General features: G+C 41.0%; 1 protein-coding gene across 2 annotated transcripts in view; it reads right to left on the bottom strand.

The window, feature by feature from the left end:
- Positions 1-543: 543 nt before the first annotated feature.
- Positions 544-24,754, bottom strand: part of YME1L1 (YME1 like 1 ATPase) — a 42,906-nt gene continuing 18,695 nt past the window's right edge. For both annotated transcript variants that reach the window (XM_054020767.1, XM_054020768.1), the window contains exons 9-19: positions 24,081-24,171; positions 22,278-22,430; positions 19,700-19,832; positions 18,296-18,358; positions 16,670-16,782; positions 15,773-15,928; positions 14,352-14,503; positions 6,181-6,307; positions 6,005-6,078; positions 5,203-5,289; positions 544-2,976 (exon numbers count right to left, since the gene is read on the bottom strand). In XM_054020767.1, the coding sequence (XP_053876742.1) occupies positions 2,833-2,976; positions 5,203-5,289; positions 6,005-6,078; positions 6,181-6,307; positions 14,352-14,503; positions 15,773-15,928; positions 16,670-16,782; positions 18,296-18,358; positions 19,700-19,832; positions 22,278-22,430; positions 24,081-24,171 (1,293 nt within the window). In that variant the 3' untranslated portion in view covers positions 544-2,832. The remainder of the gene's footprint in view (positions 2,977-5,202; positions 5,290-6,004; positions 6,079-6,180; positions 6,308-14,351; positions 14,504-15,772; positions 15,929-16,669; positions 16,783-18,295; positions 18,359-19,699; positions 19,833-22,277; positions 22,431-24,080; positions 24,172-24,754) is intronic.

Raw genomic sequence — 24,754 nt, 5'->3', positions numbered from 1 at the left:
TTATATTTGTTATGAAGCTAAGACCATGCATGTCTGCAAAACTGGCAAACATATTGCACCATGTGAAATGAATTTCTTAAATAGGTTTTTAAAATTTCACTCACATACACACAACTTTCCAAATTTCAACCCAGTGATTAAAAAAATGAAATCACACAACTGAATTGTAAAGCTCAGTATCCGGTATTTCCATAGAATCTGGTACCACAGTACTGAAAAGTCTTTCATGATAATGTCACTAATTACAACTGATGCTTGAATGTGACTGTTAGAGGCATGGTGGGAAAAGTCACATTCAAACATCAGTTGTAATTAGTGACATCATCATTAAGCGCTTTCAATACTGTGTGATTTTTCCACCCCACCTCTAACTATCACAAATACAGCATGAAACAGCTTTACCCAGATTTCTCCAAGATCCATCAGTACATGGACAGACCAATTTTTTTTCCCCCAGGAACCAAGTTACTGAGACTAAGCCTACAAATATCACATACACAAATAGAGACGCAGCTGTTACAAATGAAATAAAACAGGAAACAATTGAATATATCAGACCTTTTATAGTGCTAAAAGGAAGACAGTGACCATCAATTTTAAAATGACTGCTTTCCTCTAGTGATTTCTTCTTGTGAGCACATGGAGTAGCATTTGAGACTCCAGAGGAAACCATGTTCAGCTGTCCTTCACTAGTACAGCTTAATACAATATAGGCTTTTGAAAGAGGGATTTAAAATAGGGGCAATTAAAAAAAATAGTAACTTTTGATTATATAAACCTTCAAAATAGATTTGTTGACTTCAAGAGTGACAAGTTTTGCTTTTTGTTTAAACAACACATTATTTACTAGACAAAAAAAGAATTATCCCTCTATTAAGTCAACTAATTACTAAAAGTAACAATTTAAGGAAATAAAGTTTGAGTGTTTCAGAAAAAAAACTTCCTAGTGGTCTAACTGAAGAAACTACAAGCTTGCCATAACGGTTTAATTTATTTACAAATTTAAGCATGGTTTATATACACCTCAATTTACATAAGAGGGAAACTAGTATTACACTTTATATCGATATACATTGAAAGAAAAATGAAATAAAGCAAAGTGCATACTAAAATGAACCTTTATTATTTCAAAAACAGATGCCAAGCATGTCATATTTGCATGTTTTTGAATGCATATTCCTAAAATACATATACATCTGTAACCAATCAGTCTAGCAGCTTGGTATACTGTTTTAGAGCAAATGTCTTGAGGTTCTTCCATACTGCACTAGGGATGTCATGGTACGAAGTTGACTGAATGAAAACAACATAGTAAATAGAAAAAAAAAGTGGTATTGCAGCACTGGTTTTGAAAGGAAAGGAAAATGCATTCTCTACTAATAAAATTTTTTTAGCTAGCCCAATGTTATATTTACAACAAAATCCTGTGTTAATGTTAATTCTAAATTTAATTACCAATTTATTTCAAATTTTTCACATTTATTGGCACTATTATTTCACTATTTAACCTGAAATGTTAATATTCTAATAAAAGCCTTCTCTCTAGGAAAGAAAAAGTGTATAGTGTAATATTTTCTATAATTGTACAGAGAGACTCTTATAATCAGCAAGTGTTAATTTTCCTAAAAATTGTTTCCTGGATGTGGCAGTAGCATGATGCATATATAATGCTACTTGCAATAATTTTTGCTTGATTGTAACCTAGTTGCTAACGGTTTCTTTTAGACTTTCTTCTGGCTCTAGAACGTCAGTGAGTACTTATATGAATTAAAAGTTGTAGAATTTCAAGCAAAAAAGATTTATTTTTATGGAACAGGTAACAGGGAATGTTTTTTAAACCAACAAGCCACTTGCTTCTGAAGTACCCTTTTTTGTTGAGTAATACTTGTCTCCTCTTAGAAGAAATCTTTCACGGGTTTATCAAAAAGCCCATACACAATATTAGTAAAAACCAATTCAATAGTATGTCCAGCAGTATAAAAGCATGGCTATCGAATTACACCCATATATTGCTAACTTTATAAAGTTTGTGAGATAACCTTGTCAGGAGCACATTAGGTGTGACAGCACAGCATTTCCCATCCCTGGCACAGTTTTGTCAGCATGAACGCTACTTTTTACAGCATGGTCCAAAGAGTTTTAAACAGGTGTATCCCATCATTGCCCACATATCGTGTTGAAAATTTTGAATCTGATGAACATGTAAACTTTATCTTTTAAGAGTAATGAAAGTGCAATTAACAACAGTTCATCTGTTTTGGGAGCCCTGTATTTCCCTGTATTGGAGATGCACTGTGTATCCACTCATTTAACAGCTATGTTTGTTGCATTTCTGGAGCTGGAACAGTGTTTTTTTAAAACTGTACTTTATTGGTAAACATAAAATCATTACTGTTCTGTAACTTTAGCACTTAAGGGCTCACTTTCTACAAAATTTTATACTGTACATATTAAGATGGTACCACTTCAAACCCACCGATAGCAGCATAACCAAGGAAAATATGCTTGAACACACTAGAGCATTCACTTTTCTTTTCTTCCAATTTTAACATTTGACTGAGGTCTCCAAACAAGGTGGATTCGACCCTGAGATTTTATATTTCTGATTTTTTTTTCCCTGTGGGAACTTACTTTATTCCTTGTCTCTCATTCTGAACAAAGACAAAAATTAGATAATTGTAACAAAAGCTCAAGACAATGCATTAACACTAAGAAATGTTATTAATACTATGCAAACATCAGGAAGAAAAAAAGCTATGCTGCATTCAGAGACAACTGCATTGCTAGATGTACATTCTTCAAATGATCAGTTAGACTCCATAAAGGAAGTTGTTATCTCACTTCTAGTTTTTTCCCCTCGAGAACTATCTGGATTTCTTTGGCATCCAAAGTCTCATATGTCAATAAAGCTTCTGCTAAATTCTTGTGTTCTTTTGCATGGGTCTTCAGGATGTTCTTTGCTCGTTCATATGAGTCCTAATATAAAAAGGTAAAAGTCTTTTTTAAAAATTCAGAACAGAAAACGATACAAGTACATTTTGAATTCAAAATACACCACTAAGAAAGGGTACACAACACCCATGAGAGATATCCTTTTAGTTCACTCCTAAGTATAGCTTTGATCTTGCAAAGACTTAAGCATAAAATGCTGCAAGTGCTTATGATTAGAGTCCCACAGACTTCAATGGCTCTCTTCAGGTGTGTAACTTTACACCCATGTTTAAGTCTTTGTCAGGATCAGGGTCTATGTGTGGGTTGAGGAAGCAATCCTGCAGACCTGCTTTGTGTAGGGTTACCATACGTCCGGATTTTCCCGGACATGTCCGGCTTTTTGGGCTCCAAATCCCCGTCCGGGGGGAAATCCCAAAAAGCCGGACATGTCCGGGAAAATCGGACATGCGGTCGGCGGCTCGGGTGCCGGGCCGGGGGCTCGGCCGGCGGTGCTCGGGGGGGCCCGGTGCCGGGCCGGGGGCTCGGGGGGCCTGGCCGGCAGTGCCGGGCCGGGGGCTCGGCCAGCGGTGCTCGGGGGGGCCCGGGGGGCCTGGCCGGCAGTGCCGGGCCGGGGGCCGGGCCGGGCGGCTCGGCCGGCGGCTCGGGTGCCGGGCCGGGGGCTCGGCCGGCGGTGCTCGGGGGGGGCCGGGTGCCGGGCCGGGGGCTCGGCCGGCGGTGCTCGGGGGGGGCCGGGTGCCGGGCCGGGGGCTCGGGTGCCGGGCCGGACCGGGGGGCTCGGCCGGCGGGTCGGGTGCCGGGTCGGGTGCCGGCGGTGCTCGGGGTGGCCGGGCCGGGTGCTGGGCCGGGGGCTCGGCCGGCGGTGCTCGGGGGGGCCCGGTGCCGGGCCCGGCCGGGGACTGGGTGCCGGGTCGGGGGCTCGGCCGGCGGTGCCGGGCCGGGGGCTCGGGGGACGGGCTGGGGACCTGCGGTGCCGGGGGTGGGCCGCGCCTCCTCCCCCCCCCCCCCTTACCTGCTTCAGGCTTCCCGCGACTCAAATGTTCGCGGGAAGCAGGGGAGGGGGCGGAGACTTTGGGGAGGGGGCGGGGTTGGGGCGGGCGCGGGGGCGGGGCTGGGGGCGGGGCTGGGGCCCCTTTAAAGTGTCCTCCTTTCGGAGGCACTAAATATGGTAACCCTAGCTTGTGCTACTTTTTTTTTTTTTTTTTTAAAGTAAATTTGGAAACTGAATGACTGACAAATCAGTATAAGATTCCTCAAAGATTACTATTGAACATGTCAAGTTTTAAAAATCAAGCCCTGTGAGTTATTAGAACACAATAAAAGGGCTTAATAACTTTTAAAAATACTCATATTACACAGCTTCAAATTTTGCTCTCTCTCTCAAAATGTGCCCAGACTCCAAAGTGTCTAAAATTGTGGTGTGTTTTTTTTTTTTTTTTTTTTAAAGTTAAAGCGTACCTTTTATCAATTCACTTTTAGACAATTTTTTTTAATTACTCAAAAAAAATTTAAGTTATGAGCCATTGAAAATAGAGGATTAGAAAAATATAGCAACACTTATCACAATGCTATAAATATATGTAATCTGAAAATCCCAAGACACCATTTTAAATTAAACATAATAAATCTGAATCTCAAATATCAGCACTGTTAAGAGTTAGAATAATCATTTATATACAATATAATTTAACCCTCAAAATGCTAACCAGGAAGTAAAAATTTGAAAAAAAAAAAAAGGTACTAGATACCCTAAACTGGAACTCTGATCTGGAAGTCTCAGAATGACAAAGAATTATGTTCAATTACTTGATGGAAAGTTATAAAACAGTGTGAAAGTAACACAAAATCACCACCTATTCTAAAATAGGTAACTGGAACGTATTCAGTGGAACTCCCAGATTAATTCATTGGAAATTACACAGTTAAAGCACAGCACCACTCTGAAGACAGAAGTATGTGTTAACATGGAATGCATCAGGTGTGCTTGGATAACAAAACCAACCCTGCATATGCCATGCTGCTTAAACAAACCAAATGCAAAACTACTAACTCCTCCTCAAAGACATTCAATATGAAGAAGAGACTGTGGGTTTTTGTTCAAATTTGACTTCGCGGCACCTTTAAGAATATTTCCATCCACAAGGTCAGGCACTATACTGTATATTGCAAAGAAACCAATATAATCAGTCATTCTTTATCTTTGTTCAGCCCATCTCTTAAATGGGATAAGTAATTGCGGGAAACAAATCTTACCTTTAAAAGTGTTCTTATTTCCTGTTCAATTGCAGACTGGGTTTCAGGACTGAGTTTCCCTGTATCTGTGTACGTCATAACACCAAGCTAAAGAAAGAAAATAGCAAGACCAGAAAAATCTTCCATTTCAATAAAAAACTGATGCTATTGCTATTTTTGTATAAGAGATGTACTACCCACCCGCCACCCACAAAATTGCTAGATAATATATACATCCATATTACTAAATCTGGCAAAAAGTCACAAGCCAAACAAGGTATAACATCACTGCAGGGTTGTATTTCCATATGGTCAAAACAAAGCTCCCTTTAAGATTACATCTTAGTTGTGAAATAATTTTTATTCTTTTCAAGCTATCCAATATAATGCTGTCTCTTTAAAAGTCTGCAACAATCACAGTTCTCTCCACCCCCTTTCCCAATGTCAGCTGAGATTTTCTTCCAAGGAATGAATCTTTAAGATTATCTTCAATTTTTAGAACATTTATTTTGCTACAAAAATAATCTTGTGAGCATGCATAAGCAATACTCCCCCTTAGCAGACATGTGTTTGTTTAATGCAAGTGTATAAGTTGATATGTCAAATGTACAGAACTCATCAAGAAAACCCATTGTATGAAGGTCAAAAGACAAAGCTTGCATTTCAAATTATCCAGATCACTAGTTTATTGGGTTACTATGTCAACAGAATTTCTTGATCTCTATATAGCTTGATCTTTCATAGCTGTGTGCACATAAAAGGTGCAGAATCAGAGCAACTGCTATGACTCGGTATGACTAAATTTAAATTAATATGATCTTACCTTCTCACTCATTCCAAATCTAGTCACCATCAGCTTTGCTATTTTAGTAGCATTGTCAAAGTCACTGGAAGCACCTAACATTAAAAACAAAATTTATGTTAAAGTTAACTAAACCAAAGTTACATAAACTTAATATCCATTGACAGAAGATTCTTTAGCCACAGATCTCAACTGACCTGTTGTGATGTGATCACTTCCAAATATGAGTTCTTCTGCTACTCTCCCTCCCATACTAACATCCATTTGTGCAAGCAGCTGGGATCTAGTTTCACTCCACCTGTCATTTTCTGGTAGCAAAGATACCTATAAAATGTAGAACTTGTCAGATTAAAATAAAATAGAGCATAAAATAGAGCAGTGTTAGCGCTTCTGTTTTTTTCTGGATTTATTAATTTTATTTTTCAGGTAGTTTTTTTTTAAAGCAATTTTTGAGTTTTATATAGATGTCCAAAAATCAGGAGTTTTCAGGGCTTATTAGTATATATTGTAATGAGCAATCTCTTTGTAACACTCCTTAGTTCACTTTAATGTAGTACTGTTTCAAATTGCACTATGTTAAATCACACTATGGAACCTTTAGTGCACACCAGCAGGATCTCCACGGACCTATTAAAGATCAAGACATTAGTGTCTTTAGAAATCACTCCCCTGTAGTTCACATTACTGCTCTGTGTAGACAAAGCCTAAATATTAAATAAATATATGGAGATATACCTATCTCATAGAACTGGAAGGGACCCTGAAAGGTCATCGAGTCCAGCCCCCTGCGTTCACTAGCAGGACCAAGTACTGATTTTGCCTAAGTGGCCCCCTCAAGGGCTGAACAAACAGGTTTAGCAGGGCAATGCTCAAACCACTGAGCGATCCCTCCCCCGAAAAAATACAAGTAACTATTTTCATTTTTTATTGGATAAATGCCAATTTCTTCTCTGATTTAAAATACTTTTTTTTTTATTATTTAAAGAAGGGTTTTATTGGTAAAATGTAAAACCAGAAGCCCTAAGCAACCTACATGTTGATATACCCAAGAACCAAGATCAGGGAACTACAAAATGACTAGTATCCCCACTATTTCCTGAATGTGTGCTCAGCACAGTTCAACTTGTCTGGAGGATATAGATTCATAGATTCCAAGGCCAGAAGGAACCATTGTGATCATCTAGTCTGACCTCCTGTACAACAGAGGCCATAAAACTTCCAAAATAATTCTCACATTCCTACAGCATCCCTTTTTAAAAAACATTCAATCTTGATTTAAAAATGGTCAGTGATGGATAATCAACTACAACCCTTGGTAAACTGTTCCAATACTTAATTACTCTCATTTTTTGAAATGTATGCCTTATTTCCAGTCTGAATTTGTCTAGCTTCAACTTCCAGCCACTGGATTGTTATACTTTTTGCCGCTAGACTGAAGAGCCCATTATGAAATATTGTTCCCCTTATCAAGTTACCCATTAATCTTCTCTTTGTTAAGCTATACAGACTAAGCTCTTTGAACCTATCACCATAAGGCATGTCTTCTAAGGTACGTCCAGACTACCCACCGAATCGGCGGGTAGTAATCGATCTCTCGGTGGTCAATATATCGTCTCTCATCTAGACGCGATATATCGATCCCCGAACGCGCTCCCGTCAACTCTGGAACTCCACCAGGGCGAGCAGCGGTAGCAGAGTCGACAGGGGAGCCGTGGCCATCAATCCCCCACCGTGAGGACCCAAGGTAAGTCGAAATAAGATACATTGACTTCAGTTACGCTATTCTCGTAGCTGAAGTTGTGTATCTTACATCGACCCCCCTCTCCCCCCCCCCCCCCCCCCCCGCTGTAGACCAGCCCTTATACTTTAATTCTCATGGCTATTGTCCTCTCCAATTTACCAACATCCTTCTTGAATTGTGAGCACCAGAACTGGACACAGATTCCAGCAGCGGTTGCATCAGTGCCAAATACAGAGATGAAATAACCTTCTACTTCTACTCAAGATTCCACCCATTTATTCATCCCAGGATCACATTAGTTCTTTTAGCTACAGCATCACCCTGGGAGCTCATGTTTGGCTAATTATCCACCATGACCCCAAAATCTTTTTCAGATTCTTTGCTTCCCAACTTAGAATCCTTCATCCTATAAGTATGGACTACATTCTTTGTTCCCAAATGTATACATTATCCGTATTAAAACGCATACTGTTTGCTTACGCCCAGTTTATCAAATGATCCAGATCATTCTGAATCAGTGACCTCTCCACTTCATTATTTACCATTCCGCCAGACTGAGCCATCTGCAAGCTTTATCAGTGACAGTTTTACATTTTTTCCCCAGGTCACTGATAAACGTTAAAACAGTGTAGAGGCAAGAACCTGCAGGATCCCAATGGAAACACCTGCTCAATGACTATTCCCAGTTTACAACAACATTTTGAGACCCATCAGTTAGCCAATTTTTAACCAATTTGGTGTGTGCCATGTTGATTTTATATCATTCTAGTTTTTTTTTTTTTTTAAATCAAGACGTCATGCAGGTACCAAGTCAAACACCTTAAAGAAGTCTAAGGCTGTTGCATCAACACTACTACCTATATCTACAGAACTTGTAATCTCATCAAAAATTATATCAAATTAGTTTGACAGGATCTATTTTTCATAAATCCACGTTGATTTGCATTAATTACATTACCCTCCCTTAATTCTTTATTAATCGAGTCCTGTATCAGTCACTCCATAATCTTGCCCAGGATCAATGTCAAGATGACAGGCCTATAATTACCCACCTCATTCCATTAACCCCTTTTTAAAATTGTCACAACATAGCCTCTCTTTCAGTCTTCTAGAACCATTCCAGTGTTCCAAGACTTACTGAAAAATCAACATTAATAGTTCAACAACCTTTTCAGGCCAACTCTTAAAACTCTGAGTCGCAAGGTTATCTGGACTTGCTGATTTAAAAGTATCCAACTTCAGTAGCTTGTGTCTAATATCCTCCAAAGATACTAATGGAATGGAAAGTGATATCAACATATGAATCATAGAATATCAGAGTTGGAAGGGACCTCAAGAGGTCATCTAGTCCAACCCCCTGCTCAAAGCAGGACCAATTCCCAGCTAAATCATCCCAGCCAGGGCTTTGTCAAGCCGGGCCTTAAAAACCTCCAAGGAAGGAGACTCCACCACCTCCCTAGGTAACGCATTCCAGTGTTTCACCACCCTCCTAGTGAAATAGTTTTTCCTGATATCCAACCTGGACCTCCCCCACTGCAACTTGAGACCATTGCTCCTTGTTCTGTCATCTGCCACCACTGAGAACAGCCGAGCTCCATCCTCTTTGGAACCCCCCTTCAGGTAGTTGAAGGCTGCTATCAAATCCCCCCTCATTCTTCTCTTCTGGAGACTAAACAATCCCAGTTCTCTCAGCCTCTCCTCATAAGTCATGTGCTCCAGACCCCTAATCATTTTTGTTGCCCTCCGCTGGACTCTTTCCAATTTTTCCACATCCTTCTTGTAGTGTGGGGACCAAAACTGGACACAGTATTCCAGATGAGGCCTCACCAATGTCGAATAAAGGGGAACGATCACGTTCCTCGATCTGCTGGCAATGCCCCTACTTATACAGCCCAAAATGCCGTTAGCCTTCTTGGCAACAAGAGCACACTGTTGACTCATATCCAGCTTCTCGTCCACTGTGACCCCTAGGTCCTTTTCAGCAGAACTGCTACCTAGCCATTCGGTCCCTAGTCTGTAGCAGTGCATGGGATTCTTCCGTCCTAAGTGCAGGACTCTGCACTTGTCCTTGTTGAACCTCATCAGGTTTTTTTCTGCCCAATCCTCTAATTTGTCTAGGTCCCTCTGTATCCGATCCCTACCCTCTAGTGTATCTACCACGCCTCCTAGTTTAGTGTCATCTGCAAACTTGCTGAGAGTGCAGTCCACACCATCCTCCAGATCATTAATAAAGATATTAAACAAAACCGGCCCCAGGACCGACCCTTGGGGCACTCCACTTGAAACCGGCTGCCAACTAGACATGGAGCCATTGATCACTACCCGTTGAGCCCGACGATCTAGCCAGCTTTCTATCCACCTTACAGTCCATTCATCCAGCCCATACTTCTTTAACTTGGTGGCAAGAATACTGTGGGAGACAGTATCAAAAGCTTTGCTAAAGTCAAGAAATAACACATCCACTGCTTTCCCCTCATCCACAGAGCCAGTTATCTCATCATAGAAGGCAATTAGGTTAGTCAGGCACGACTTCCCCTTCGTGAATCCATGCTGACTGTTCCTGATCACTTTCCTCTCCTCTAAATGTTTCATAATTGATTCCTTGAGGACCTGCTCCATGATTTTTCCAGGGACTGAGGTGAGGCTGACTGGCCTGTAGTTCCCCGGATCCTCCTTCTTCCCTTTTTTAAAGATGGGCACTACATTAGCCTTTTTCCAGTCATCTGGGACCTCCCCCGATCGCCATGAGTTTTCAAAAATAATGGCTAATGGCTCTGCAATCTCACCCGCCAACTCCTTTAGCACCCTCGGATGCAGCGCATCCGGCCCCATGGACTTGTGCACGTCCAGTTTTTCTAAATAGTCCCGAACCACTTCTTTCTCCACAGAGGGTTGGCCACCTTCTCCCCATGCTGTACTGCCCAGTGCAGCAATCTGGGAGCTGACCTTGTGCGTGAAGACAGAGGCAAAAAAATCATTGAGTACATTAGCTTTTTCCACATCCTCGGTCACTAGGTTGCCTCCCTCATTCAGTAAGGGGCCCACACTTTCCTTGATTTTCTTCTTGTTGCTAACATACCTGAAGAAACCCTTCTTGTTACTCTTAACATCTCTTGCTAACTGCAACTCCAAGTGTGATTTGGCCTTCCTGATTTCACTCCTGCACGCCTGAGCAATATTTTTATACTCCTCCCTGGTCATTTGTCCAATCTTCCACTCCTTATAAGCCTCTTTTTTGCGTTTAAGATCAGCAAGGATTTCACTGTTTAGCCAAGCTGGTCGCCTGCCATATTTACTATTCTTTCTACACATCGGGATGGTTTGTTCCTGCAACCTCAATAAGGATTCTTTAAAATACAGCCAGCTCTCCTGGACCCCTTTGCCCTTCATGTTATTCTCCCAGGGGATCCTGCCCATCTGTTCCCTGAGGGAGTCAAAGTCTGCTTTTCTGAAGTCCAGGGTCCGTATTCTGCTGCTCTCCTTTCTTCCTTGTGTCAGGATCCTGAACTCGACCATCTCATGGTCACTGCCTCCCAGGTTCCCATCCACTTTTGCTTCCCCTACTAGTTCTTCCCTGTTTGTGAGCAGCAGGTCAAGAAAAGCTTTGCCCCTAGTTGGTTCCTCCAGCACTTGCACCAGGAAATTGTCCCCTACACTTTCCAAAAATTTCCTGGATTGCCTGTGCACCGCTGTATTGCTCTCCCAGCAGATATCAGGGTGATTAAAGTCTCCCATGAGAACCAGGGCCTGTGATCTAGCAACTTCTGCTAGTTGCCAGAAGAAAGCCTTGTCCACCTCGTCCCCCTGGTCTGGTGGTCTATAGCAGACTCCAACCACGACATCACCCTTGTTGCTCACACTTCTCAACTTTATCCAGAGACTCTCAGGTTTTTCTGCAGTATCATACCGGAGCTCTGAGCAGTCATACTCCTCTCTTACATACAATGCAACTCCCCCACCTTTTCTGCCCTGCCTGTCCTTCCTGAACAGTTTATATCCATCCATGACAGTACTCCAGTCATGTGAGTTATCCCACCAAGTCTCTGTTATTCCAATCACATCATAGTTCCCTGACTGTGCCAGGACTTCCAGTTCTCCCTGCTTGTTTCCCAGGCTTCTTGCATTTGTTGCATATTTGCATTTCTTGCATATGGGGGGAGGGATAGCTCAGTGGTTTGAGCATTGACCTGCTAAACCTAGGGTTGTGAGTTCAATCCTTGAGGGGGCCATTTAGGGATCTGGGCAAAAATTTGTCTGGGGATTGGTCCTGCTTTGAGCAGGGGGTTGGACTAGATGACCTCCTAAGGTCCCTTCCAGCCCTGATATTCTATATGATGAGACTACATAATCTGGATTTCCCCCAAACACAGAACAGAAACATTTATTGAACAGTTTTGCCTTTTCTCCATTATTATTAGGGGTCCTACCAAATTTCAGCCATGAAAAACGCATTATGAACTGTGAAATCTGGTCTCCCCCATGAAAACTGGTCTTTTGTGTATTTTTACCCTATACCAGTGGTTCTCAAACTGTGGGTAGGGACCCCATTTTAATGGGGTTGTTGGGGCTGGTGTTAGACTTGCTGGGGCCTGGGGCTGAAGCCCAAGCCCAAGCCCCACTGCGAGGGGCTGAAGCCCTGGGGCTTGGGCCCCTGAACATGGGGCGGCAGGGCTTGGGCTTCTGATTTGTCCCCTCCCACCTAGCACGGAAGGGCTCGGGTGGACTTAAGCTTTGGTCCCCCTCCTGGGGTCATGTAGTAATTTTTGTTGTCTGAAAGGGGTCGCAGAGCAATGAAGTTTGAGAACCGCTGCCCTATACTATACAGATTTCACAAGAGAAACCAGTGTTTCTCAAACTGGGGGTCCTGACCCGAAAGAGGATCATGGGGGGGGAGGGGTCGCAAGGTTATTGTAGGGGGGTTGCTATATTGCCACCCTTACTTCTGCGCTGCCTTCAGAGCTGGGTGGCTGGAGAGCGATGGCTGCTAGCCAGGTGCCCAACTCTGAAGGCAGCGCCCCACCAGCAGCACAGAAATAACGGTGGCAATACCATACCAGACCACCCTTACTTCTGCGGTGCTGCCTTCAGAGTTGGGTCCGGACCCCTATAGTTACAACACCATGAAATTTCAGATTTAAATATCTGAAATCAAGAAATTTATTATTTTTAAAATCCTATGACTGTGAAATTGACCAAAATGGACCGTGAATTTGGTAGGGCTCTAATTATTATAGATAATACCATTTCTCCCTAGTAATGGACCAATACAATTGTTTCTAATATATTTTAAAACTCCTTATTGTCCTTTACTGTGCTGGCCATAGATTTCTCCTTGCGTCCCTTATCAATTTCTACAATTCCTAACTTCTGATTTATATTCATTACTGTCAACTTCCCTTTTCTTTAATTTGGTTTTTTTTGTTTGTTTTTACAGCTGCCTTCTGTTCCCCTCTAAACCAGGTTGATCTTTTAACTAGTGCAGCCTTCTTTTTCAATTGGCGTTTTCTGGGCATTTAGTAGGGTGTTCTTAAATTATTCTCAATTATCACTCACAATTTTCCAATTAAATTCTTCCTCCCAACTGATTGGGTTCATGATTGTTTTCAGCTTTGTGAAATTAACCCTATTAAAGCACAAATATATATATTACTGGTCTGGACTTTACTCTGCTTGCACATTATAAATGTGATCAAAGTCATGATCACTTATACCTAAGCAACCATTAATTTTTAGTTCTGTGGTCAGTCACTCTGCTGGATCATGCCTTAATACAGAATTCCTCTGTGTTGGCTGCAACACTTGAGGATGTTTTAGTACTGGCAGTATGAGACCTCCAGTGTATGTTGCTCAAATGATGTCCCCCAGTCTCAACTTTCTTTCCTTACATGTTGCAAATAGGTGCGTAAGGCGGTGGGCATCTTGTTCCCTAAACTAATTTGGTGGTCGATAGCAGACACCAACTAATATCCCATCTTGTTCTGTACCTGTTTGGACACTGGTCCATATGCTTCTGGATCAATGAGTTACACTAGCTTGATAGGATATTAAAAGGCAAATATACACCATAAGGAACACCTCCCTTTCTATTCAAATACCACCCAGCTCAGATTTCAAAGGACAGGATAGAAATGTCGAAGGGACACGGTCTGTCCTAAAAGAAGAGTGAGCTAATTATTGAAGTTAGCAATCTATTTTAGACACAAATCTTTGGAGAAGCACTGACTTGATACAAGGAAGTTCCTATAAAAGCCAGCTCTGCTTTTAAGCTTTCTGGGATTTTCTGGCTGTTCTAGAAGAGAAACGGACCAATACTAGTTCAGAATCACATCAAGACTTAATATTTCCTCCTTGCCTGTTTGAACCATTATTGATGGCTAGCAGGTTTGAAGCTCAGGAGAAGTCTGTCTCTCTAACCCAGATATAGGAAAAAGGAACAAAGTAGAAAAAACAATTCAGAAGATTTTTCTCTTTAAAAAGCTTATTTTTATATCTTATATACATTAGTTTATTAAAGTAGTTTTGCAATATCATGACGTGCCTTTTATGTCACAATGTTGCTGCGAAATTCCTTGAAAGTGCGAAGAGGTAAATAGTATAAATGTTAGGCTTATTTAAAAAAAAACTCACATGTCCAAGTGTTGGTCCTCGGGGCATGATGGTAGCTTTGTTGATTGGCATTGCATCTTTGGTATAATATGCAATTATAGCATGTCCAGATTCATGATATGCTGTGATTGTTTTGTTTTTATCGTCAATTTCTACACTTCTACGTTCAGGTCCTTAAAAACATATGAAAAGGAAAAGAATAATAAAGCTGCATAACAAGCACATGACATTAACTATCATTCAACATGTTTACACACACACAGACATGACTGACATTTGAGGACTACAGTGAAATAAGAATCAAATTATTGTCATTAGATTTGTTACTGGGAGGAATTTTCAAAAAGGCTCAGTATTGGCCTAACTCTGCTCTCACTGAAGTCAATTTGACTTTAATGGGAGTAATGTGAGGGTAATTCCAAGTGCTTTTGAAAATTTCAGTCCATCAAGTATAAATAGATCAGAAGATGTTTTTGGATTAGTATATGCCTGAGGCATCTAAGTTTTACCTCACCATATGCAACTCAAACCAAATCTTGCTCCAGGGTTCTGATAATCTACCTCCCTTCTTTACAAGGAAGAAGCATATCTCCTTTATTTGATCCTTTGCCTCCCATTTATTTTTAAAGTGCTGACAGCATACTCATTATTGTATAAGACGTTGATTGAGACAGTCCTTGCTACAAAAAGCTTGCATTATTAACAAATCTCAGACAATCTATTTTAAACTGTGGTTAACATACTGTGAACCCTCTGATCCAGATGGGTCCTATCCAAAGTTGGAGTGAACAGCAGAAGGCTTTTGTACAGCTATAGGTCATCCCCTTTACCCACATCCTCCCCCAAAGCCTCAGTCATGTCACAATAGCATGCTTTACCTCAATCCAAAAATTGTCCTAACTGTATCTATGGTATAGTCTGGCTGAGTACAGACGGTGCCACTGTTTGTTTTTTTACACTATTTGAATTTGTGAAAGATTATTGCAGTAAGTTGGAAACATGTTAATTTCTTCTTAACTTTGTAGCTTCAGAGCTTCTAAACACCCAAGCACGTTGGATATAATGATTCAATTAATTGCCTCTAAAAGCCATTAGCCTTTATAGCAAGAGTAAATTTCCCAATGTAGCACACTACCACATAGAGCATTTGCTGTCAGTATCTGAACCTGCCATGGCAACTACTATAAGCTTTGACCTAACTAGATAACATTACTGTACTTGAGACTATTACATTATTAGAATATCATTTAGGTTTGCATTTGAAAGCATCCATCTCAGGCCTTTCTAATGTACCCACCATTGTAGCTGGTAAGCACTAACCTAAAAACATCAGTCTAATTGAGAAGCAGGTAGTTGAAACTGATAACAAAATGCAATAAACACACTCAAATATAACACTACACTATCTTAAAAACTGTTAGTCTTGCATATGAAAAGCCTACCCATGAGAATTTTGTCCTTTGAGAATTCCAGTTCCTTCATGGTTACCATATCTTTCCCATCAACAGCTGCCTTTAACGCAGCTTGGTTCACAAGATTTTCTAGCTCTGCTCCAGAAAATCCTACTGTTCCTCGCGCAATTATTTCTGGATCAAGAGCTGTGTGAAAAAAGAATAGATATTGATGACACCTATTACTTCCTTGCAAAGAATTTTTTTTCTGTTTATCTAACAATGTCAAAAACAAGTTAGACATTTATATGAATGAGAATGCCTAGTTACAACAGTAAATATTAAAATAAACAAGTTTTAGAAGGGATATGAACTCTCATGCCTCTGGATTTAAACACACCTCTAACCATTGCAGATTAGAAGGAAGCTCTGCTCAGGGCAGGTTGTCCCATAACTGTCTATTGCAGGGTTTCTTGCACCTTCATCTGAAGCATCTGGTTCATGTCACTATTGCTGACATGACAATGAACTAGATCGGGGTTTCTCAAACTTCATTGCATCATGACCCTTTCTGACATCAAAAATTACTTCATGACCCCAGGAGTGGGGACAAAGCCTGAATCCACCCAAGCCCCACCACCCTTGGGGAGGGCAGGGGAGAACCAAAGCCCCATCTCCCCAGGTCGGGGGGCCAAAGCTCAAGGGCTTCAGCCCCACACATGGGGCCTGTAACCTGAGCCCTGCCGCCCTGGGCTGAAGCGCTCAGGCTTGGGCTTTGCCTTTGGCACTGGACCCCACCAAATCTAAGCCAGCCCTGGTGACCCCATTAAAACGGGGCCACAACCCACTCTGGGGTCTAGAACCATAGGTTGAGAACCACTGAACTAGATGGACCAAGAGTCTGATGGCAAAAGATGTCATCCCATGCAGCTAAATATTTATACTTACATTGATCATACTTTATTTTATTAAGGTACCATTTCAGAATTTCTGTTCGACCTTTCACATCTGGCCTTGGAACTGTAACTTGCATGTCAAAGCGGCCAGGACGTATTAGAGCACTAAGAGAAAGAAAAAAGAAATTTAGTAAATAAGATGTGCTTTAACATTTGAAGATCAATGCTACTGACAGAGTGTTACAGCAGCATCTAATTTTCTTAATAAAACAGACATTTTGTGAAGACTTTCTCCCAGGAACACACCTCTCTCTCCACTTATCTGTACACTGTGGAAAAAGCGGATGTAGGTGTTCGTTGCTGGTTAACTTTAGCAGAAAGCAATTTCTATTAATCTATCAGGAGGTACAGTAATCTTTTTGTTGTATAGAATTACTGCCAAAAACGTATATGCGGTTAAGGGGTGATTCTTTACCAAGTTGTCAATGCATCATGGAAGACTGGGCACCCAGCCATCACTTAGCACATTTTTTACAATTCTTACTAGAACACATGGTAATATTTCCTCTAAATCAGTGGCTCTTAAATGTTACAAATTGGCCGGTCTCTACAGCTTTCCAGAGAAAAGTAACCTCAACATTATTTGTAAAATCTGAAGATTATCACAACTGCATATACAACTACCCCACAGCCCCGCTGAGGACCGAACCTCCCCTACTACCAACGTGGGCGGAGCCACCGGGTCCGGCGCCCGCCCCTCCGAGGTCACAGCCCCGACCCGGAAGTATAAAAGCCCGCCTGCAGAGCTCAGTGGATGCCAGGCCGGCGGAGAGAGCAGACGTCCCTGGCCGAGCTCCCGCTTGGGAAACAGCCGCAGGCCGCAAGCGGCCTGCTGACTCACTGGGCCGGTCGAGCCTACCTCTCGCCAGGTACCCCGAGGAGGACTGGCCAAGCCTGCCCCGTGCCAGCTACCCCGAGGAGGAGCCGAGCCTGCCCTTCGCTACCTACCCCGAGGAGCCCACGCTGGTGGAGAGCACCGACGACACTAAGACGGCCCAGATACCGTACGAGGGGGAGTGCAGAAGTAGCCCGGGGGCAGCCGACCCCAGTCTGGCTGCTGCACTGCCAGAACCGATGTCAGTGTGTTGCGGCTAGGATCCCCACTGAGAGCAGCGAGTTTCCGTCGCTGCTAGGGCCCCAGGCTGGGACGCAGTGGAGTGGGAGGGCCTGCGTCCCCCCTGCCACCCACTCCTTGGGTGGCAGACTCCCCCCTTTTTCCCTGGCCTAGAGAGGCTGGGGGCTGCTACAAACCCCGACCCAGCCCCTGCTTAAGGGCCTGGGCCTCTGACTGACTATTTGCTTGCTGCCCTGCCCTGACCTAGGGCCTGGGCTGCTACAAACCCCAACCCAGCCCCTGCTTAAGGGCCTGGGCCTCTGATTGACTATTTGCTACTGACCCAGCCCGGCTTAAGGGCCTGGGCAGCTGATTGACTGTTTGATTACTGCCCCAGCCTGATTGGGGCTCGGGGCTCTTTTCGGACTGTAGCGAGGTGGTGGGCTACCCCACAGCCCCGCTGAGGGCCAAACCGCGGCCCAAAACTACTACACAGCCCCCATCACTATAGAATTGGAGATTTAATACACATTTGTGAGACAGGTACATAAACTTCATACTTACTTATCTAATGCTTCAGGGAAGTTTGTTGCACCAATAATAATAACTCCTTCATTAGGCTTAAAGCTTCAAAAAAAGATTTAAAAGGATATTAGTTTACAAAGTTAGATTCCTAAGCATTATGAAATTTCACTTAAAAAAAATAAAAAACAAGGATTGCCCACTTTTTAGCTAGTTTACTACTTCTGGTTCTTCTCTGGGCCAGCTGCAGTCAATTGGTCTATCAGAGTGTGGAGTCCGACGAGGTCTGAGCCACAAACATAGCCACATCAACCCAATGATTGTCTTCATGTCTCCTCTACCCACCCATCCATTCCAGAGGACATAGCTCTGGAGGCAATCAATTGATAGATCATCATTAATAGGGAGAGTATGTCTTTATTTCCTAAAACAGGACTTAAAATTTGGTCTAAATAAGGGGTATTTTTCATCCCCCAAAAAAATCAAACCTCTGTTTTGAAAATTGAAGTATTTTAGGCTTAATCAGTAACAAAAATAGCTTTGTTAGGTTTATGGCTCGAATGAGTTGATGTGAAACATCAGGTACATTTTCATCCAGACCCAGAGTTAAGCACTATTACATAAAGACAGATGAAGGAACATTCCAAACCTGCACTGCTTGTCAAAGTGGCAAGATGCAACCAAGCTCCCTAGGTCAAGTCGGGAAACAGTTTTTTTAGCTCATCCTTGAGGACAAAATGCAGGTAGTAAGCGCTTTTCAGCTTAATACTTCTATCGGGGGGGGGGGGGGGGGTGAATTTAGATTTTATTTGGTTTAAATCCTAGAAACACTGTTCCTAGTTCTCAAGGTCTGTCTCCCAGTAAGGACACCTGCCAAATGCATCTACTTGAATCAGAGGAAAAGGACAAAGCTAAGCAAAGCTGGTGCACATAGTCCTTCTGGCACTTAATAAACCAGTGCCCCCTGGGGCTAGAGGGGAAGGGATTATTCAATCCTGCAAAGGGAAAGCAACATTTCCATGAATACTTCCCCTTTCACTGGTAGCTTTAATTCCTGCTGGGGCTCTACAGGCACTAAACCAGCTAATGCTCCAACTTCGATTTCTCATCCCCCCCCTTCATCTTTCACCCTTTTTCCTCACTCTTTTTTTTTTTTTAAAGCTATGGTGCTCACGCGCATGCACACACACACGCACCATCTCATCTGCTTTGCCACTTCAACCTGGCCCTCTCGTATACTTTCCTACAACAGAATTCTTGGCTCTACTGTTCTTGCTAGCATAAAGTGTGATAAAATTGGTTATAGGTATTATTTAAATTGTATAACCTTTAATCAAATCTCAATTTTGAAGAGATTCTTAACCTCAGCTTTAAGAGAGGGAATATCTCATTCAGGTGTTTTAAAAATATCAATATCAAAATATCAAAGAACAAAAATATATGTACCCATCCATTTCGGCAAGAAGTTGATTGATGGTCTGTCTTGAGTAGGGATGCATTGGAGACTCAATTCTCTTCCCGCCCACAGAATCCAACTCATCAATAAATATAACACAAGGAGCATTTGCTTTTGCTTCCCCTAACAAAGAAAATAGCTTAAGAACATTTGAAATAAATGTATTTCATATATACAAACTATATCCAATTTTCCCTATTATTTCAGGATTCTATTATTTCTATTCTATTACTCCACTATTTTAGGACTCAATTTTTTTTTTGTCAACTGTCACCAGAATTGCACTTATTTCAGTCAATGAACCAACGTATTTGGGAAAAAGTGACCTAAGATTAAGAAATTCATATTTTAGATCATATGCACACAAAAACTGTTTTTTAGGGTAAGTAGATGTCAAATTGTAACCCATTAAAACAGAAGACATTGTCAAGTTTGAGGAACTTAAGGTACAATACAATAGGTCAACTTTATCAGCTCTCTCACAGCAAAGGTTTCACCTTCAGAATTACAGGTATTAATTAACTGACCACTCAAAAGCGATAGTTGTGGCCTTAAAAAAAATTCCCCAATAATCTAACATTCAGACCACAAATGGGTGCACACACACTAAACATCACAGGTTGGCTTTATTTTCCATCTAAATACCATCTGTTCAGGATAACTTGTAACTACACAGATAGCAAGGGGCCTCCAGCAAAATGACAAGTGTCAAGGCAAAAAGTCAATATTAGGCCTTAACAGTTTTCATAGTGCCTCTTTAAAGCTCACGCTCAGAGGCTGTTGATGGAAATAAGAAAGGGGGTATTGAGATGTTAGCACTGTATGGGCCTTAATTTAATGAGGAGAGGGAGAAGTGAATAATCCCTTAATATATTTCCTATCACAAAATATTTTCTCCAATTCTTCAGACATCTGGAGATGAAAAACGGACACACCTTAAGTGAATTCTTGCTTCTCAGTATCTTTGAGGCAAGCATTACAGAGGAACATTTCTATTAAAAACTGAGACTTTATAAAACCTTGTGTTATCACAACTTCAGTTTTGGCCAAAAATTAGCCCACTCTGACGATAGACAAAAATATACTAAACAAGACAAATTAAACTGATTAATCAGATTTTAAATGGTATAAAAAAATAGAAGCTAAACCCAATTATATTTTGAACTGAACGGGATACAGTCAACTTGACATCTACTCAATTTAATAAATGTTATACCACCTAGCTTTTACACAGCACTTTTCATCAACAAATCTCAAAGCACTTTACAAGGGAGAAGGTGGTATTCTCCCAATTTTACAGACTGGGAAACTGGGACACAGAGGTGAAGTGACTCATCCAAGGTCACCCAGCAGGCCCATGACAGAGCCGGGAAAAAAAACAGCTCTCCTGATCCCCAGTCTAGTGCTCTTTTAAAGAAGCAAAGTTTAAAGTAAAAGAAGTGAGTTTCAAGTAGTACACCCGTGCCTAATTCGCCTGCCAGTTTGTAGTTTTACCATTTTCCCCACTTTTAAAAAATGTTTTTTTCCTCTTGCTGTGTGAAAGTCACAAAAAGGAGAAAAATACTATATTGTGGAAAGAGTGAAACTGGCTACACAAAAGTCTTGTCAAATTATTGTTTATTACAGCATGGTAGCATCCACAATGTGCTAAGCACTGTACACACATTGAGGAAGACCTATCCTGCAACATAGCACTTATATTTTAGAAAGAAAAGAAAAAAAACAGACAAAGGATAAAGGCAGGCAACACAAAACATAAGGAAAGTGTCAAGGTGAAGACTGACATCTTGTTAGTTACATTTTGTTTATATTTTGTTTTATTTAAATTAAAAAAAGTTCTTCCTTAGGCATTACTAAGGCTACGATTTAGTCACGAGTATTTTTGGTAGAAGTCATTGACAGGTCCAAGGGCAATAAACAAAAATTCATGGCCCGTAACTTGTCCATGACTTATACTATAAATACCCCCTGACTAAATCTTTGGGGAGACCACTGCTGTGGGGGACTAGCTAGGGGGCCACTGCTTGGGGAGGGGAGCCATGGGGGCCAACTGCTTCGGCGGCCCTGGGGTCAGCCACACTGACCACTGCAGAAGTCACAGAGGTCACGGAAAAAAAAAATCACAGTATCCTTGACTTCCGTCACAGACACGAAGCCCTACTCATTACATTTAGTAATGTTAGGACTTACTTGTGACAACAGTGGCTAAATAATATTCCAGACAGAATTATGATTTTAAGTGAATGTATCCCTTTGTCTATGAAAGACTGAGGTATTAAATAACTTACCAAGACATTTCTACATGTGTTGGAAATAGTTTAAATTAATGTTGAAAGTAGGTTTCTGCAGTTCATGGCCACTCATGAGTCTGGTTAGTCTCATTCATTTCAATGGAAAACTGGCCCAGAGTGGAAGTGTATTTTTTGCCATGAGACATTGCTACTTTTCAGCAACCAGTACTTTATGCAATTAACATATGTACTCCTGACACTTTTAAATAGCATCAGCAAACACCCAACTTAAAGTGTTAAAGGAATAGAAAACAACTGAACTGAAAAATGAACTTACTAAATAGATTTCGGATACGACTGGCTCCAACACCAACGAACATCTCATCAAACTCTGACCCAGATGCATAGTAGAATGGAACATCAGCTTCACCAGCCACAGCTCGTGCAAGAAGGGTCTTGCCTGTACCTGGTGGTCCAACTAACAAAATCCCTGAAGAAAGATTTATACTATCACAAACAAACTCTGTTATACAGTAGTTCTCTCATACCTTCCAAGTCTTTAAAAAAAATCCTTACAACTAGCTTCAATTAGATCTTAATATTTAATTTCAAATATTGCTTAACCAAGATTTCAACATGGTTGCAGCACAGCAGGACTTAGATTTACAGTTGATCTACTTATACTTTGATCCAAATTTGAAGCATGGAAACAACAGATCTGTAAATTTAAAAAGAAGCATATTGCCAAATAAAATCAGAAATCTAGATACAATAGTGTATGATACTATCATTATTGAAATTCTACCAGTGTCAACTTTTTGATAACTGTATTTGGGAAAAATACTTCCTCAACAGTGCTGCACTTTCTTACACTTAAGAATTTTCCCCGTTTAAAAAGACAATCTACTATGTATGTTCTGTCATGGTCCTGTGACTTGTTAAATTATGAATATGATCAACAATATGATCTCTATAAAGTAGAGTGGGTCAATGAGACTCATTTAAATTTTATAGAAGATTCAAAGCCTCTATACGAATTAAAGAGAAGAACAAACATAACCGTTTAAAACATAATTATAACCATATTTCAAAAGTCAGATGAAAATAATTTGACCTAAACAGATCTACAAATTCCCTTTTCCTCTGTGTGAGCAAACAACTGCCATAAACTTAAGGCCAATGTATATTAGACAACTGAATCATTGTTGAAAATGGGTTTCAGTTATAAGTCCTCCTAAACTGTTCCTGAAAACAGTTCAAGTGGCAGCACAGACGTGGCAAGCCCATTTCACACCCCTGAGATTTGGGTGTGGTCAAACTCAAGACAAGTTCCATCAAATACTAATTATTCTTGCTGAAATGGTGGTAACCATTGTGCCTAGTCTAAACCATTTTCTATACCAGTTCATGGCAATGAGGAGAGGTAAGCCATTTTCAACAACTGTTCAATTTCCTAACAGACTAACTTTTAGGATGAAAAGAACCATTTTAGCCTACTAATTTCTTCAACTTTTTTTTTAAACTCATATAGCCTTCCATTTATTTGCTGAAGATTCTCGTTTCTCACATTTGGGCTGAGACAACACAAGAGTTCTGGGGGAGTTTCAGCAAAACTGGCTGAGCCCTTTTAAAGTTAGAGCATAAACATTGCTTCTTTTTTAAACATATTAAGATTCTTGTTTTAACATAGATGGGTTTTTAAGCTATAAACATGCCACAGATTTAACCCTCAATGAGCACAAGTGCCTTTGATATGATCAAAATTTTGTTCACACAGTTACAAGTGACAAAGACAACACACATCCACCATACACAGTACCAATTTTACTACTTAAAAAAACCCTAAGTTACCTCTCAAATCACAATGGGGTAGGACTCTTGGCATGGAATAGATACATGCTACACTGCTGCTGTACACCACACTGGTGTAGTCTGAAAAGTCGAAATGGCTGAGAACTTAATATCTGGATGATGATAGACAGACAAGTCCAGTGATGACTGAATCTGGTAATATTCTGAACAGGGAGTTCTCAACCATTCTGGGAGCTGTATCCATTGCTTCACTCTGACTCAAACATTCAAGGCTTCAAAGTGACATTCCAGGAATCTTATTATATAAGTTAGCAGACGACATTCTTACCTTTTGGAAGTTTACCTCCCAGGACAGTAAATTTCTGTGGATTTTTCAAGAATTCTACAACTTCCTGTAATTCCTGCTTAGCTTCTTCCACCTACATATTAAAATATGCCAGGAAATGTGACAAAGTCGTTATAAAACACTGCAGCTATTTTGATACAGTTACAAATAATTGTGGAAGTAGTCTGTGCTAGGAACATGAACAGATATGTTCAGATTGCAGCAATTGTTCACACAAAAATGAAGCAAAACAACGGGCTGGGAAAATGCATTAATGCAGTGTAGTCAATGCTTCAAAAAGAAAGCAAAATATTTTATATTATCCTCACGATACAAAAAAAAAAAAAAATTCCATGACAAAGCAAAGCATTACTGAAGTTTTCTCTAATGAGACTATCACAATTATTTATTTCAGATAAATCAAAAATTATTTTTGCAGTAGAGATGCAACAGGAATTTAGAGCGCAGGTAAATAGCTACCCATTGAAACTGCTCCCTATTAAGTAGATTAGGACAACCAGAAACAAACGCGTTCTGACTTTTTAGCACCTAGAGTAGCCTTCTTCAGTGGTAACTCTGACTTAGTAGAGACTGCTGTCCTTACGCGTTCATTCCCAACATCTGGTGATACTTGTGGATGCAGACATGTCACTCACCACAGAGGCAACAAAAATATA

Source organism: Malaclemys terrapin, chromosome 2, assembly GCF_027887155.1.
Source record: "Malaclemys terrapin pileata isolate rMalTer1 chromosome 2, rMalTer1.hap1, whole genome shotgun sequence".
Lineage (NCBI taxonomy): Eukaryota > Metazoa > Chordata > Testudines > Emydidae > Malaclemys > Malaclemys terrapin.
The sequence above is the reverse complement of the archived record's forward strand: the minus strand, read 5'-3'. Positions and strand labels throughout refer to the sequence as shown.